The 15,685-nt window shown below is 44.1% G+C and overlaps 2 protein-coding genes across 3 annotated transcripts in view; both read left to right on the forward strand.

The window, feature by feature from the left end:
• The first annotated feature begins 20 nt into the window (after positions 1-20).
• cfap57 (cilia and flagella associated protein 57) lies at positions 21-12,306 on the forward strand. 2 transcript variants are annotated; one of them, XM_046852742.1, is made up of 22 exons: positions 21-506; positions 1,146-1,456; positions 5,128-5,387; positions 5,844-6,003; positions 6,083-6,235; positions 6,311-6,453; positions 6,586-6,751; positions 7,063-7,176; positions 7,304-7,516; positions 8,027-8,200; positions 8,492-8,653; positions 8,742-8,897; positions 9,191-9,284; positions 9,425-9,615; positions 9,725-9,898; positions 9,985-10,143; positions 10,395-10,538; positions 10,898-11,014; positions 11,279-11,413; positions 11,507-11,650; positions 11,805-11,937; positions 12,027-12,306. In XM_046852742.1, exons 1-22 carry the CDS (start codon positions 350-352, stop codon positions 12,218-12,220), a joined length of 3,654 nt encoding a protein of 1,217 aa, XP_046708698.1. In that variant the 5' UTR covers positions 21-349; the 3' UTR covers positions 12,221-12,306. The 2 variants fall into 2 exon arrangements, with proteins under 2 accessions (XP_046708698.1, XP_046708699.1); XM_046852743.1 differs by having other exon boundaries at positions 6,314-6,453.
• Positions 12,307-13,108: 802 nt separating this feature from the next.
• Positions 13,109-15,685, forward strand: part of tmem125b (transmembrane protein 125b) — a 2,803-nt gene continuing 226 nt past the window's right edge. Inside the window, exons 1-2 of the mRNA XM_046852770.1 lie at positions 13,109-13,689; positions 13,989-15,685. The exon at positions 13,989-15,685 is cut by the window's right edge and continues 226 nt beyond it. Of these exons, the coding sequence (XP_046708726.1) occupies positions 14,012-14,617 (606 nt within the window). The 5' untranslated portion in view covers positions 13,109-13,689; positions 13,989-14,011 and the 3' untranslated portion in view covers positions 14,618-15,685. The remainder of the gene's footprint in view (positions 13,690-13,988) is intronic.

Raw genomic sequence — 15,685 nt, forward strand, 5'->3', positions numbered from 1 at the left:
CACATTTTTGTGATTAATTGTCTTTAATAGTTTTTATTTTAAAAACAAATACTTAGTGATAATATCTATTTTGTTTAATTAAGTAAGGGGCGGGACTTTGGTGTTGCTGTAACCATGGTTCCTGTAAACAGCGTCCTGTACAGATGATTTTATGTGAGAAAGAGATGAAGAGCAGCAACTTGGACGGATTTATTAGTGTTTACACCTAATAGTCAATTATCCGAATGATCTCATTAGTGTTTACAGCAGAACCCGGAGCGCAGTAAAAATATTCCTTATCATATAATTGTTTATTGTGTGGTTGTTTCTTCTCTCTCGTGTTGGAGAACCTGGTCCTTCTTGAGGAACGATGGCTGAAGTTGAGATTTACCCGCACCATGTGTTTGGTTTGCGCACAGCAGTGAGGAATAATCTGCACTTTCTAGACGAACAAACGATCGTGTTTCCGTGTGGAAACAACTGCGCGCGCTACCACATCCACCTGCGGGGGTGCAAGTTCGTTACAGGTGTGTGTGTGTGTGTGTGTGTGTGTGTGTGTGTGTGTGTGTGTGTAACACATTTTTTTTATCTATCGATTTATTCCACACCACCACCTTCAAAATAGTCCTGTTGCAGAGCAAAACAGCGCCCCTAGCGTTCTTCTGATCTCCGCGACGGTGTTCAAACGGTGACCATCGTATGTTGTGACCCTAGAGGGCGCTGTTGCTAAAATGCATCTTAAAATAGATCATCTAGAGAAGTTCACCAGACAAACAGCATAAAATTCAAACATCAGCGTCCACTGTCCATTAAATGGATGAAGATGTTTGAATTTACGCTGTTTCCTTGGCGAACTACTATAGATGATCTATTTTAAGCTGCATTTTAGCAACAGCGCCCTCTATGGTCACATCATACGGTGGTAACAGAATCTGGTGTAAGAACAGATCTTTATCTTCGAGTAGGGTGGGTGTGGAAGTGAGAACATGTGGATCGTTCTCCGATGATCATCCTGCACGTGTTGCCGAACGGTTTTCAGGGGTTGAGCTTGACGAAGGTCTTCCTGATCTCTGTGGTCGTGTTTGTGCCACTCAAAACACCTCGACTTGTTGCAGCGTTTCCGTATGTTAAATGTGCGTCTTGTCAAACGTCTTTTGGCCCCACAGGTACGGAGAAGAGCCGGGGTATGCAGGCGCTCGCTCTCAGCCCTAACTGGCGTTATCTGGCCGTGTCAGAGCGTGGTGAGAGAGGCACCATCACCATCTACGATCTGCAGCACGAACAGAGCCGTAAGAGGAAGGTCCTGACAGGAGGAGACGTCAGCACGCAGGAGTTTGTCTGGATGGCTTTTTCGCCTGACTCCAAGTTCCTGCTGGGTCAGGGTGGAGGACCCGACTGGACCCTCATCTACTGGATGTGGGAGAAAAATAAGGTCTTGGCTACTGTGAAGAGCACAAACATGGGTCCTATCTATCAGGTAAAACTTTGTATATGTAGATCACGGTTCTTCAACTGGGGGTTTCGACGCCTAGTGGCTTTGCAGCGGTATTTCAGGGGGCCGCTAATTAATGTTGATTTACAAATGATGTTTTGTTAAAAAAATAAACATGAATAAAAATATTAAATATCAAATATTGAATGTAAAAAATAATTATTACATTAAAGTTCTATTAAAATGAAAGCTGAAGTTCATGTAAGTGTTTAATTGTCCACCAATTTATTAAACTGCAAATCAATTCAAATAAAATGTGAACAACTTAAGACATTGTGATTATAAATGCAAAATAGATGTATGTTATGATGCATAAATCTTTTTGAAAGATTTGAAAATATAAAAAAAATACATAACGTACAGCAACACCATAGTTCTAATTCTCTTAACATCATGTTCAGTTTTTTCCCGAGTGACTTGTCTTTTAGAATCTACAGTCTTCAATTCAATTCAATTCATTTTTATTTGTATAGCGCTTTTAACAATGAATATTGTCTCAAAGCAGCTTTACACAGATAATGTGGTGATTAAACATAAATATGTTCTTTGTAAGTATGTTTGTCCCTGATGAGCAACTGTGGCAAGGAAAAACTCCCCGAGATGGCATAAGGAAGAAACCTTGAGAGGAACCAGACCCAAGAGGGAACCCATCCTCATCTGGGTTGCACCAAATGTCCATTTGAAGCATATATGCAATGCTGCAGGGTACAGTGATGATGATCAGAAGCAAACTGCACTCCCGAGTCAGTGCAGCAGACCGCCGACACCAACTACAGTCAATCCGTCCTCAAAGCACCCGTTCTACTCCGAATTACATGGAACCACCCAAGGTGTTGATGAGAGACCGTCCCGAGCTGCACAGAAGTGTGAAGATCCACGGAGGAGAGGGGCAGGAACAGTGGTCACTGGAGCCTCAGGAGCATGTTTAACTCGACCGAGAGAGAGAGAGAGAGAGAGAGAGAGAGAGAGAGGGTGACGGAAGAGAAGGATATGGATTATTAAGTGTAACTATTGGTGTACGAAAGTTAATGTCACTGTGCAGTTTGGACTCCGGCAAGACTCGCTATGGCAGCATAACTAAAAGGGAGAAGCAGAAGGTAACACAGACATGAGGGATCTCTGGGATAAGAGGCGACCCACCACACCACCGTCAACAAACCTGAGTGAGCGTGTGAATGTGAGGGGACGACAGCATACAAATATACCAGTTCACCAAACACTCTATATCCATGCGCCCTCCAGATCAGTGCCTTTACCTAAGAGAAATCTACTGATAAAAGGCTTGACTAAATAAATACGTTTTCAACCTCGACTTGAACACTGAGACTGTGTCTGAGTCCCGAACACTGATTGGAAGGCTGTTCCATAACTGTGGGGCTTTATAAGAGAAAGATCTGCCCCCTGCTGTAGTCTTCATTATTTGAGGAACCAACAGATAGCCAGCACCTTTTGATCTAAGTAGGCGTGGAGGATCATACTGGTACAGAAGTTCACTCAGATACTGCGGTGCGAGACCATTGAGTGCTTTATACGTCAGTAGTAATATTTTATAATCAATGCGAGATTTGATTGGGAGCCAGTGTAGATGATTAAAACAGGGGTGATGTGGTCGTATTTCCTAGATCTAGTGAGGACCCTTGCTGCTGCATTCTGGACTAACTGAAGCTTATTGATGCACTTACTGCACACCCAGACAGTAAAGCGTTACAGTAGTCTAATCTAGAAGTAACAAAAGCATGAACTAGTTTTTCTGCATCATGTAACGACATCATATTTCTAATTTTAGCAATATTTCTAAGGTGAAAGAAGGCGATTCTGGTGATATTATTCATGTGAGACTCAAAGGAAAGACTCGGGTCAATAATCACACCAAGGTCTTTGACAGCCGTACATGCTGAAACAGAAACACCATCCAGAGATGCTACGTAATCGGAAAGTTTACTTCTAGCTGCATGTGGTCCTAGTAAAAGTACTTCCATCTTATCTGAGTTGAGCAGAAGAAAGTTATTAAGCATCCACTGTCTAATGTCCTTTACACACTTCTCAACATTGTTAAGCTGATCTCTCATCTGGCTTTGCTGAAATATACAGCTGTGTGTCATCAGCATAGCAATGGAAGCGAATCCCATGTTTATGAATAATTTCACCAAGAGGCAGCATATATAAAGAGAAAAGCAGTGGGCCTAAGACAGATCCTTGAGGAACACCAAACTTTACCTCATAGAGTGGAGAACTCACCATTTACATCCACAAACTGATAGCGATCAGTCAAATAAGACCTGAGCCAAGAGAGAGCTGTTCCTTTATTCCAACAACGTTCTCAAGTCTAGCAAGCAGTATAGTGTGATCAATGGTGTCAAAAGCTGCACTAAGGTCGAGCAAAACAAGTAAGGAGACAAAACCCTGATCAGAGGCCAATAACAGGTCATTTACCACCTTAACTAGCGCCGTCTCTGTGCTATGATGAGGCGAAATCCTGACTGATACATTTCAAAATGTTATTCATAAGCAGATGTGAGCATAACTGCTGTGCTACAACCTTTTCTAAAATTTTGGATATAAAGGGGAGATTTGATATCGGTCTGTAGTTGGACAACTGACATGGGTCAAGGTCAGGTTTCTTAATAAGGGGTGGATAACTGCCAGTTTGAAGGATTTGGTACATAACCAGTGCTAATGGAAGAGTTAATTATTTTTAAAACAGGTTTGATTACCTCTGGAGCTATCTGTTTAAAGAAACTAGTAGGCAAGGGATCGAGAATACAGGTTGATGATTTTGATGAGGAGATTAATGAAATTAAGTCATTCTCATGAATAGTAGTGAAGCTTTGTAATTGATTGTCTGCTATAATTACACTGCTGTCTACAGGGTTACTTGTAAAATAATTTGGATTTATATTAACCGTCTGGATTTCTTGCCTGATGTTTTCAATTTTATTATAAAAAAAGTTCATGAAATCATTACTACCTATTGATGGTGTGCATGTTAGTGCAGTGCTTTTATTCCCTGTTAATTTTGCTACCGTGCTGAATAAAAATCTAGGATTATGCTTGTTATTTTCTATGAGGGTGGAGAAATATGCTGATCAGCAGCACTAAGAGATTTTCTATAATTTAAGAGATTCTCCTTCCATGCTATTTGAAATACTGTTAATTTTGTTTGACGCCATTTACGTTCTAATTTTCGAGTGTTCTGTTTTAAGGTGTGCGTATGATCATTATACCACTGTGCTAATTTTTCTCCCTGATCATTTTGGTCTTAAGGGGAGCTCCATCATCTAGAGTGTAACATAACGTTGTTTCTAGATGCTCAGTGGCCCAGTCGAGCTCTGCGGGGTCTGACGGAGATCTATCTAATATCATCATTTCGGGAAGATAATTAATAAAACGCGCTGCTGTAGCTGACGTGAAAGTACGCTTAACACGGTAACGTGGTGAGGTAGAAATGCAATGACTTAGGCAAATTTTAAACGAGATTAGATAATTGTCTGAAATAGCTTCAGACTGTGGAATTATGACTAAGTTTTTTATTTTTAATCCAAATGTTAACAACAAAGTCCAGTCTTGGTCATGTGACCCCTGTACCTGTCACACTTAGTAAACGAGGCGTAGCCTCTCTGATTATTATTTACTTATTTTCTTTCCCACTCCTCCAGGTCAGCTTTAACCCTCAGGACAGTACTCAGATCTGTGTGAGCGGCAACGGCGTGTTCAAGCTTTTTCGCTACGTTGACGGTGTCCTGAAACAGACCAACTCCGCAAAGCTGGAGACGCAGAACATCCTGTCTCACGTGTGGATGAGTGAGGAGCGTATCATCGCTGGGACGGAGACGGGACAACTGCTGGTGTTTGAGTCAGGAGACCTGCGGTGGGAGATGAGTGTGGCCAACAGGATAACTGAACAGGACACTAGAAGGTATCATAGGAGGAATCAAAACATCTTGAGCTTCTCAAGTTGCATCGTTTTGTAACCAAGTGTCCAAGTGAAAGTGAGAGCGGAGTTTTTGAGTTGGAGGGGGAATTTTTGAGTTGGAGCGGGATTTTTTGAGTTGGAGGGGAGTTATTGGAGTTGGAGGGAGTTTTGAGTTAGAGGGAGTTATTGGAGTTGGAGGGGGTTTTGATGGGGGAGTTATTGGAGTTGGAGGGAGTTTTGAGTTAGAGGAGTTATTGGAGTTGGAGGAGTTTTGATCGGGGGTTATTGGAGTTAGAGGAGTTATTGGAGTTGGAGGGAGTTTTGATCGGTGGGGGGTTATTGGAGTTGGAGGGAGTTATTGGAGTTGGAGGGGATTATTGGAGTTGGAGGATTTTGAAATTATGGATTCGTGGTGTGGTTTATTACAACATCATGTTTAATAGGTTCATTTCCCCACAGACAAGCAGAGGATGGGGCATTATCAGGTCTGGCCCCGATGCCCAGAGTGACCGCCATTAAAGCTTATTCTAAAGGCTTCGCATGCTCAGCTGGTCCAGGAACTGTGTGTCTGTTTGAGAAAACTGAGGAGAACAACTACAGACAAATCAGAGAAATAAGGGTGAGTACAGACTCTAGAGCAAACAACCAATGAGAGGAAAGAGGTGGATCTGACCACGGATTTCAACAATTTCCTTTAGATACCCCAGGACCCATGCAGCAATGAGCCGAATCAGGCGGAGCAGCAGGAGATCTCCACAATGTCTATCAGCCCATCAGAAGATACTCTGGCCACCAGTACAGACCGAGGCCAAGTCTACGCCATCGCACTGGCCTCGGCCGAGATGTCCAAGGTACCACAGGAACATGCAGTTTACGCGAGGACATCGCGAAAGACTCTGTGTTCACCGTTGCGTCATGTGTGTTAGCAGGGTATGGAGGCTCACTTCGAGTTCCTGTCTCACTCTTTTCACTCGGGGGCCATCACCGGTCTCTCCATCTGCATCCGCAAGCCGCTCATCGCCACCTGCTCTGTGGACCACTCCATACGCATATGGAATTACGGCACTGGGTAAAAGCAGACTTCAGTAGATTTCTCTATTTCCTCTAGATATTGTTACTCATGGACCATGCCTCCTCTCTCCTTGGTGAGAAGAATTAAACTGGGAATGTTTTTAGACGGTGTTGGTTTTTTATTCCTCAGTGATTTGGAGCTGTATAAAGAGTTCCAGGAGGAGTTGTACAGCGTTGCTCTGCACCCGTCTGGTCTCTTCATCCTCGCTGGCTTCTCCGACAAGCTCCGCCTCATGAACCTGCTCATCGATGACATTCGCACCTTTAAGGAGTTCACTGTGCGCAGCTGCCGAGAGGTAAATACAATATTTATCTTTGTTCATGTGAACATGCAGTCGATGTACTGACTTGATTTTAAGACTTTGAGAAATATTTTTATTCTACAGAGCACCAGTAGAAGCCTCCAAACCAGCTTTGACTAATTCCATACCTGCCCTTCAGTCATGCTAATTTACACACACTTGGTCCTAAAGTGATTTATTGACTCAACCCACTATTTTACACGCCTGTATAAAACGGGTCAAATGTCGTATTCATTCATGTAAATGTTGAAGTAAAGTCACTGAACAGTGTTAGAAGAACCCAAAAATCCACCATGTGTCCTCAGTGCGTGTTCAGCCACGGGGGTCACATGTTCGCCGCCGTCAACGGTAACGTGATTCATCTGTACTCCACCATGACCTTCGACAACATCCTGAATCTAAAAGGCCACACTGGCAAGGTCAGTGCCACTCCGCTGGTGTGTGGGTGGGCGTGGTCTTAACAGGGACTGATTAGAAAGGGAAAATATAACTGTATGTATAAATATATGTGCAAAGTGGAAGATAATGGCGCCCCCTCCTGGTCAGGTACGCTCAGTGGTGTGGAGGTCTGACGACAGTAGTCTGGTGTCGTGTGGGATGGACGGAGCCGTGTACGAGTGGAACGCTTTAAACGGCCAGCGCGAGTCCGAGAGCGTGCTGAAGTCGTGCAGTTACACCGGGGTGGCGCTGCCCCCCGACACCTCCAGCATCATCGCCGTGGGCAACGACTGCACGCTGAAGGAGATCCACAACTGCCAGGTAAATCCACTTTTTATTGATTTTTATTTTAATTGTTTATTTTGAATGCAGTAACATAAACAGCAATACAATCAAATTCTATAAAATACAATACAAGTAAATTGTAGCTTCTCAGTGTGGAGCAGAGGCTGTAGGGAAAAGCACATTTGTTCTACACTTTCATAAAGTCTGGAATCTCCAACCAGAACTGAATAAACACATATTTCTGAAGATGTAGAGAGAAAGAAATCCTTCCCTTTATAGAGATGTACAGTTTCTTTACGGCAGAAAAACCCACACTAATGTCCACAAAATCATTTAAAGGAGCCCAAGTGTGAACAAGTGATCCATCGTCTTTCACGAATCTTCACAAACACTAAAGCAATAAAGATCTGCAGATGAAGTTCAGAGAACATTGAGGGATGTTTGTTTGTCGTTTCTTTAATGGATCTTCATCGTCTCTTTTTTCCTGTAAAGTGCATTTCTTTGGTCTGCCTGTGAATAAAGCTTTGCTGATTTGTTTGCACGCAGATCCTGAGGGAAGTGTCCTCAGATGACGTGATCTACACAGCGGTTGTCATGACCCGCTCAGGCCGAGCGCTCTTCACTGGGACCTCCAGCGGCACCATAAGAGCCTTCAAGTACCCTTTAGTCATGCAGAAAGACTGGAAAGAGTACCAGGCCCATTCTGCTCCAGTTACTAAAGTATGTGTGTATGTGTGTGTGTGTGTGTGTGTGTGTGTGTGTGTGTGTGTGTGTGTGTAAAGACATTACCACTTTAAATAAACATCTTATAGAAACATCACCGTGTCCATCAGCAGTCACATCTGCTCTTCTTGAGCTCTTCTAGAGATGTTTGCAGCTCTCTCATGTCAGAGGCACTTTTTTCGTTTTCTCATCCAGGAGGATTAAATTCTTTAAAAAAAAAACCAAATATGATTAAAAGAATTTCTCCTCCAGCCCGAAGAATCCTGTTTTCCTCTCCCACCTTCACAGCTGGCGATCACGTTCGATGAGCAGTACCTCCTGAGCGCTTCGGAAGATGGCTGTCTGTTCATCTGGAGGATCACGGAGCAGGAAGGACGAGGGCTGAAAAGGGACAAGGAAACGAGCTTTGCTGAGGAGATCCTTATCACCAAGTCTGATCTGGAGGAAAAGGTATAAACACCAGCGTTGTAATCTTCAGGCTCTCACACGAACGAGAACGCAGGATCTTTGACGTGATGAACTTCTTTTCACCATCCAGAACCAGATCACACTGGAGCTCAGGACACGGGTGGAAGAGATGAAGATGGAGAACGAGTACCAGCTGCGTCTCAAGGACATGAATTATAACGAAAAGGTCAAGGAGCTCACGGAGAAGTTCATCCAGCAGATAGAGTCTCTCACAAACCAAAACCAGGTCAGAACAGTGGATGGGGGTGAGGGGTGGGGGGTGTTTGAGAAGATTTTTTTAGCTTTTACACATTACAGCTGGAACTGGAGACTCCTTCCATAGCTGTTAAGAATGAAGGTTTTTGGACAGAAAGCATCAACAAATCAGTTCTGTCAGTGCTGATAGTCAGCTGATCTGAGATGTTTGTGAGATATGAGAACTGTTACACTGATACGCTGATGTACTGTAGCAGATACCAGTTCTATCCTGATGAATGATGGGAAGTGAAGATTGGAGTTGTGTGTGTTCTCACACTGCAGGTGCTGAATTCGGAGAAGGAAAAGCAGGTGATCATACACCAGGTGGCGCTGAAGGACATTATAGAGAAACATACTAAAGAGCAGCAGGATCTGGGTAAAGACATTTGTGGAGCCCAAATTTGAAAGAATCTGCTCCTCACATCTTCTGATGACTGCAACCACGTTTTTCTGCTAAAAACCCCAATCGTATTAATGATACTCATCACCATGATGTATCTGTAACACTGCTCTCAGAATCCACCAACACCCAGAAGCTAATGCTGGAGTATGAGAAGCACCAGGAGCTGCAGGTGAAGTTGCAGAAGATGCAGGAGAGCTACGAGGAGAAGCTGCAGGATCTGGAGGAGAGCCGTCAGCGAGCCCTGGAGGACATGACACAGTTCTACGAGAACAAGCTGCAGGAGAAGATGCTCGAGTTGAGCCAGGTGAGGAGGTCCTTCTGCAGAAAACCTTTTACTTCCCTGAACTTTCACTGTTCCTGATCTGGTTTTTGACTTTGTGTCTTGTCTCGTCTCGTCTCTCTCGTCTCCTCAGTGTCAGGACGAGTCTCGGCAGCAGCTGCGAGAGTTCGAGGAGATAAACAAGCAGATGGAGGAAGACGGAGATATGGAGCTCCACGACATCCGCATCAAATACGAACGGAAGCTCTGGGATGAGAAGGAGACCAACCTGAAGCTCAGCGGAGAGACGAGAGTCATGAAGAAGAAGGTGTGCAGCCATGATAATGTATCTCACCACCCATAATACATGTGCTCCACGTTACAGTGGATTCACGTGCGTCCGTGTCGCCGCAGTTCACCAGCCTGCAGACCGAGATCGATAACCGCAACCTGGAGATCGAGAAGCTGAAGGTGGAGCAGCAGAAGCTCCACGGTGTCATCAAGGCTCTGGAGAAGGACATCATGGGGCTGAAGAGGGAGATCCTGGAGAGAGACGAGACCATCCAGGACAAGGTGGAGCTGATCTTGTATTACAGATTAGCAAACAGAACATGGAAAAGAAGGAATAGTGGCAGTTTGTCTCCTTCTTCTTCTTAGGAAAGAAATCCAAACCTTCATAAATAATGGCACCCTTCTGACAAAAATCTACTCTAAAATGAGTAAAAAACAGGGCTCCTGCTCACGCCTTCGTTCTATAAACATCTGGAAATGATCAAGACGAGAACTGAATCGAATAGTCAGCACGTCTGTTCTTTTCTCTACAGGAAAACCGCATCTATGATCTGAAGAAGAAGAACGAGGAGCTGGAGAAGTTCAAATTTGTGCTGGAATACAAAGTGAATGAACTGAAGAAGCAAATCGAGCCACGGGAGAATGAAGTGAAGGAGATGAAGGAGCAGGTCCATGAGGTAATGAAATCAAATGAAAATAAACAGGTTACATTTGTTAGACCCCATTGTGTTACAGATGTGAGAAATTCTTGCAGCTGGATGTTAAACGCTGAAGAACCCAAAGCACGAGACATTGTTGTGTTATCGAATTTAATAATAATATTAAAAAAAAATGTGCTCAAGTGAGAGGCGGAGACTAAACAAACTCGTGGTCCGCCACTTAATACATTCCCAAGGAAACTCAGATTGTGACTGTGTTCCGCACGTAAAAAGTTTTAGCGAAAACCCTGTACTGAAATGTGAGGTTCTGTAGGAAGACATGTGCCGTTACACCACTAATGTGTCCATGCTCGGTGTTTATGATGCTGCTGTTTCAGATGGATGTTGAACTCGAGCAGTTCCGTAAGAAGAACATTCAGCTGGAGCTAACGATCTCTGAGATGAAGCTGAAGCTCAAAGCCACGGATAAGGAGCGTAAGAAAGAGACGCAGAGGGTTTGTTTGGCTGTTTCTCATCACTGCTGTGATTCATAACAAAGATCTTTTTAAAATGGACAGGTTGTGTATATTTTTGGGAAAGTCGCTGCTCCATGAATCCCGTTTCACCTGCGGCTGAACTTCGATGTTGTGCGTTAAATTTAAAATTATGGCTGCTATCGACCAATCAGCTTGTAGGAGACACTTCACAGGTGTAGCACTGAATTGCCGTCATGAGGTTTAGGTTCCTCTGTTGACTCTTTACTTGTTGCTGCTCCGCAGGTCCGTGATGTAGAAGGTGCACTACACAGGTTTAAAACTGACCTTCACAACTGTGTGGGCTTCATCCAGGAGCCGAAGAAGTTAAAGGAGAGCGTTCGAGAGATTTACGAACGCTACGTCCAACAGTCAGACGTGGTGAGATGGACACACACACACACACACACACACACACACACACACACAGTGCCCAGTGTGTTTACACTTGCTCGAGTGTGACGACTGTGACAGGTGGAGATAGATGGAGGGGAAGCTGATGTCCAGCGAGAGTACAGCAGGCAGAGGGAGCACATGGAGAGGAACATGGAGTTGCTCAGGAGGAGACTGGCAAAGGACACCAAAGTGCATGAAGACAAGAACATCAAGTTGATGAAGGTTGCACACATTTTAAAGATCTAAATCTAAAGACTGAACTGAACATGAATAACACACTCACATGACCAGCCTGTTACGTGTGTGTGTGTGTGTGTGTGTGTGTGTGTGTGTGTGTGTGTGTGTGTGTGTGTGTGTGTGTGTTGGTTGGTTGTAGGAGAACGTCTCCCTTATAAAAGAGATTAATAATTTGCGGGCAGAACTGAGGTTGCTGCAAACACGTTTCCACGAGTACGAAACTCAGAACGTGTCCAGCAAGAACAAGTCCAAGAGCGTCATGCGTATGAAGTGTGAGTCTGCAGTACCAGAGAACTAATCAACACCTTCTGACCAATCACAGTCCAGAACATCTGAAATCACTGTGCTGTTTCTCCCACAGCGTCGCCATCTGCAGCATCACCACCGAACTCTGAGCACGAAGCTCAGCGCATCATCCAGCAGCAGCGTCTCGACATCCAGCGCCTAAAGCAGCAAATACTTAGTCAAGGTCAAAGTCAAGGTCAAGATCAGGACCCAAACTTCTTCCTCCCAAATCCATCAAGCAACATCAAACTACCAGCTCTTACTACATAAACACTCATTACACCATACACACACCACATACACTCATTACACCATACACACACACACACACACACACACACACACACACACACACACACACAAACTACACAATCATTACACCATACACACCACATAAACACTCATTACACTACACACACCACATACACTCATTACACTACACACACACACACACACACACACACACACACACACACACAAACTACACAATCATTACCATACACACACACATAAACACTCATTACACTACACACACCACATACACTCATTACACTACACACACACACACACACACACACACACACACACACACACACACACTCATTACACCATACACACACACACACACACACACACACAAACTACACACTCATTACACCATACACACACCACATAAACACTCATTACACCATACACACACATACACACTCATTACACACACACACACACACACACACACACACACATACACCACATAAACACTCATTACACCATACACACACACACACACACCAACTACACACTCATTACACCATGCACATCACATAAACACTCATTACACCATACACACACCACATACACACTCATTACACTACACACACACACACACACACACACACACCAACTACACAATCAATACGCCATACACACACACACACACACACACACACACACACACACACACACATATTACACTTAAGTAAATATAAACATTAATATAAAAAAAAAAAAAAAGTTTGTGTCCTGTATTTTGTGTATCTTTTTCATACACATAAAGCGTGTGTATTTGTGTTTATTTGTGTGTGTTTGTGAGTGTGTGTGTGTGTGTGTGTGTGTGTAGTGTAATGAGTGTGGGGGTGTTCTTCAGAATATTCTGTGTCATTATGAGCAAATCAGAAAGTTAAACTGCTATTTCAGGCTACGAGATGTTTGAATCAGTGATGTCATGGTTCACAGTTTAAGCAGCAGCTGTGTTGTGGGAGAGAAGATGAGGTCATGTGGATGACATCATCAGCACGCTGACAGAATGGGCTTTATGTACGCGGTGTGAGCGCGAGGCCGATCCACAACGCCTTCTGTGCCTCCTCCCACGTGGTCTATTGTGTTTCCTACAATGCTCTGTCAGATCCCATACTGCTGAACTGTAGCTCTCAAAGACATCTGTGTCTGTTTGTGTGTGTGTGTCTGTGTGTGTGGGTGTGTGTGAGTTTACGGTTCGTAGACCAGAACAGAGTTGCGGTACATATATCATGAATGGTCCAGGGAGAATCGTTTGACATTAAAAATAACACTGAACTCAGCTTTCTATCACAGACTTTATTTCAAGTATAACAACAGGAAGTTCACTGAAACTCCTCAACTTATGGATAAAATCCTAACATGTGGAAAACATCTTGGATTCTAAATAAAGTGGAAAAGGACGAGAGCACATGATTGAGCTACACAAGGAATGTCAGAAGGTGAGGAGATGCTTTAATAGAATTTCATTTAGAATTTGTTTTTATGATAAAACCTGATTGTCCATGCTGAAGGTCTTTCAGTAGTTTATTTAGCATTGGTGGAAGGTGTCTCCAGTGCCAGAGTGTGTTTATGTCATTTATTTTAAGAGAAAGTAGAAAGGGACGAGTTTACAGCTGTTCTAGTGTAAGTGAGAATAGAGAACAGTTTTTTTCTAGACCCTATCACTTATAAGGTCAATAAGAACAGCAGTTCTGAAGTAACTCTGCTCTAATGTCTGCTCCTGATCCCCCTGTATGAGGTGTGTGAGCCGGGAGAGAGAAGATGCCTGGGCCGATGTTCCTGCAGCAGGATGTTGAGGATCAGGTGGAGTTGTGGTGGTTTGGTGAACCGTGCATCTCCCTGCTCTGCTACGCCTCGTCAGTTGCCCTGGTGCTCGGCCTGGGGACTGGCGGTGTGGTGCTTCTGTCTTCCGCCAGCTCTGTGGAGGCGTCTTCGGCTGTGTGGCGCCTCAGCGTGGGCTCTGCCCTGTGTGTCCTGGCCCTCGTACTCGTCCTGAAACAGTTGTTAAGCTCGGCTGTGCAGGACATGGGCTGCGTACGCAGTCGGAGACGCATCGTGCAGCTGCGTAGCGGCGGAGACGTCGATCCGTCTCTGCTGCTGGCTGTGGGCTTGGCGCTGACGCTCGGTGGTGCAGCAGTGCTGCTGTGCCTGGCCTCATCACGCATGCTGCTCACAGGGATGCTTCTCCTGTCCAGTGGGGGCGCTCTGGTGCTGAGCGTGGTGGTGTACGTGACGATGAAGTACGTCTGGAAGCGGAGAGAGAGCAGACGGAGGAGGATACGCAGAAGGGTGAGGGTCTACACTGTGGCAGGACAGAGCAGTCACATGTGGAGAGACTCAGCCTCGAGTCAAGCTGGTCTGATCTGAATGCTGGAGGATTTCAGTTTTAGTAAAGTCCAGGATGAATTTGCTGTTTCAAAGAACAGAAGAAGGACATCAGTGTAACTGTCAAAGAGCTGAGAGATTCAAAGAGATTTACACAATCTCTCATCGTCACGTAACATCAGACAGGAGGATCATGTGACCTCTCACATTTTATACACCTCCATTTTTACACGTGTCACAGCTGCACAACTGACTTTTTTTTTTAAAAGCATTGACACTCTAATTTGCATCGTCTCCCTCATCTACACCCTTTCAGGTTTACACTTTATCTACTCTGCAACTGGTCTTCTTCTCATCTGGGCTACACCTGACCTTCACCTGGTCTGGTCTACACCTGGTTTAATACTGGTTTGGTCTAAACCTTGCTTAGTCAGCACCTGGTCTACTCTTCACCTGGTCTTCTTTTGATCTGGTCAATTCCTAAGAAGCAAATGGTCTCTTCCAAAATTGGTCTGGTCTACACCTGGTTTGGTTTACACCTGACATGGTCAATGTTGCAACTGGTCTACTACTGGTTTGGTCTACACCTGGTTTAGTCTTCACTGGTCTTCTTTTGATCTGGTCTATTCCTGACCAACAAATGGTCTAATCTACAATTGGTTTGGTCTGCACCTGATCTGGTCTACACCTGGTCTGTACCAGTTCAATTAGAACATATCTTAATTACAAACTGTAGAGGGAAGAAAAGGCAACAAACAAGAACAAAAAAGTATATTTAAATTAGCAACCAATAAATGTGACTAATATCAGCTCTCTGAATTGAGAACATCTATAATCATGATCCACTCACCTTCTCCAACATGGCCACCTTTACTGCAGTCACATCCTGAACAGCTCGGACCATCACTCCTATGATTAATGTTCTTTATGTGGTTACTGGATTGAGTGGAAATTCATTATAATCCCACAAAATGTTATGATTGAAGAAAGTGGAAGCCCCACCCCTTCTGATACCACCTTCCTGGTATCTCCAGCCAGTTTTACTCTTCTGAGGCTTTTTCTTTTCAGGGGCATCATTTGGTTCTGATCTTCATTAAATAGTTTACATTA

Source organism: Silurus meridionalis, chromosome 6 (genome assembly GCF_014805685.1).
Source record: "Silurus meridionalis isolate SWU-2019-XX chromosome 6, ASM1480568v1, whole genome shotgun sequence".
Taxonomy (NCBI): domain Eukaryota; kingdom Metazoa; phylum Chordata; class Actinopteri; order Siluriformes; family Siluridae; genus Silurus; species Silurus meridionalis.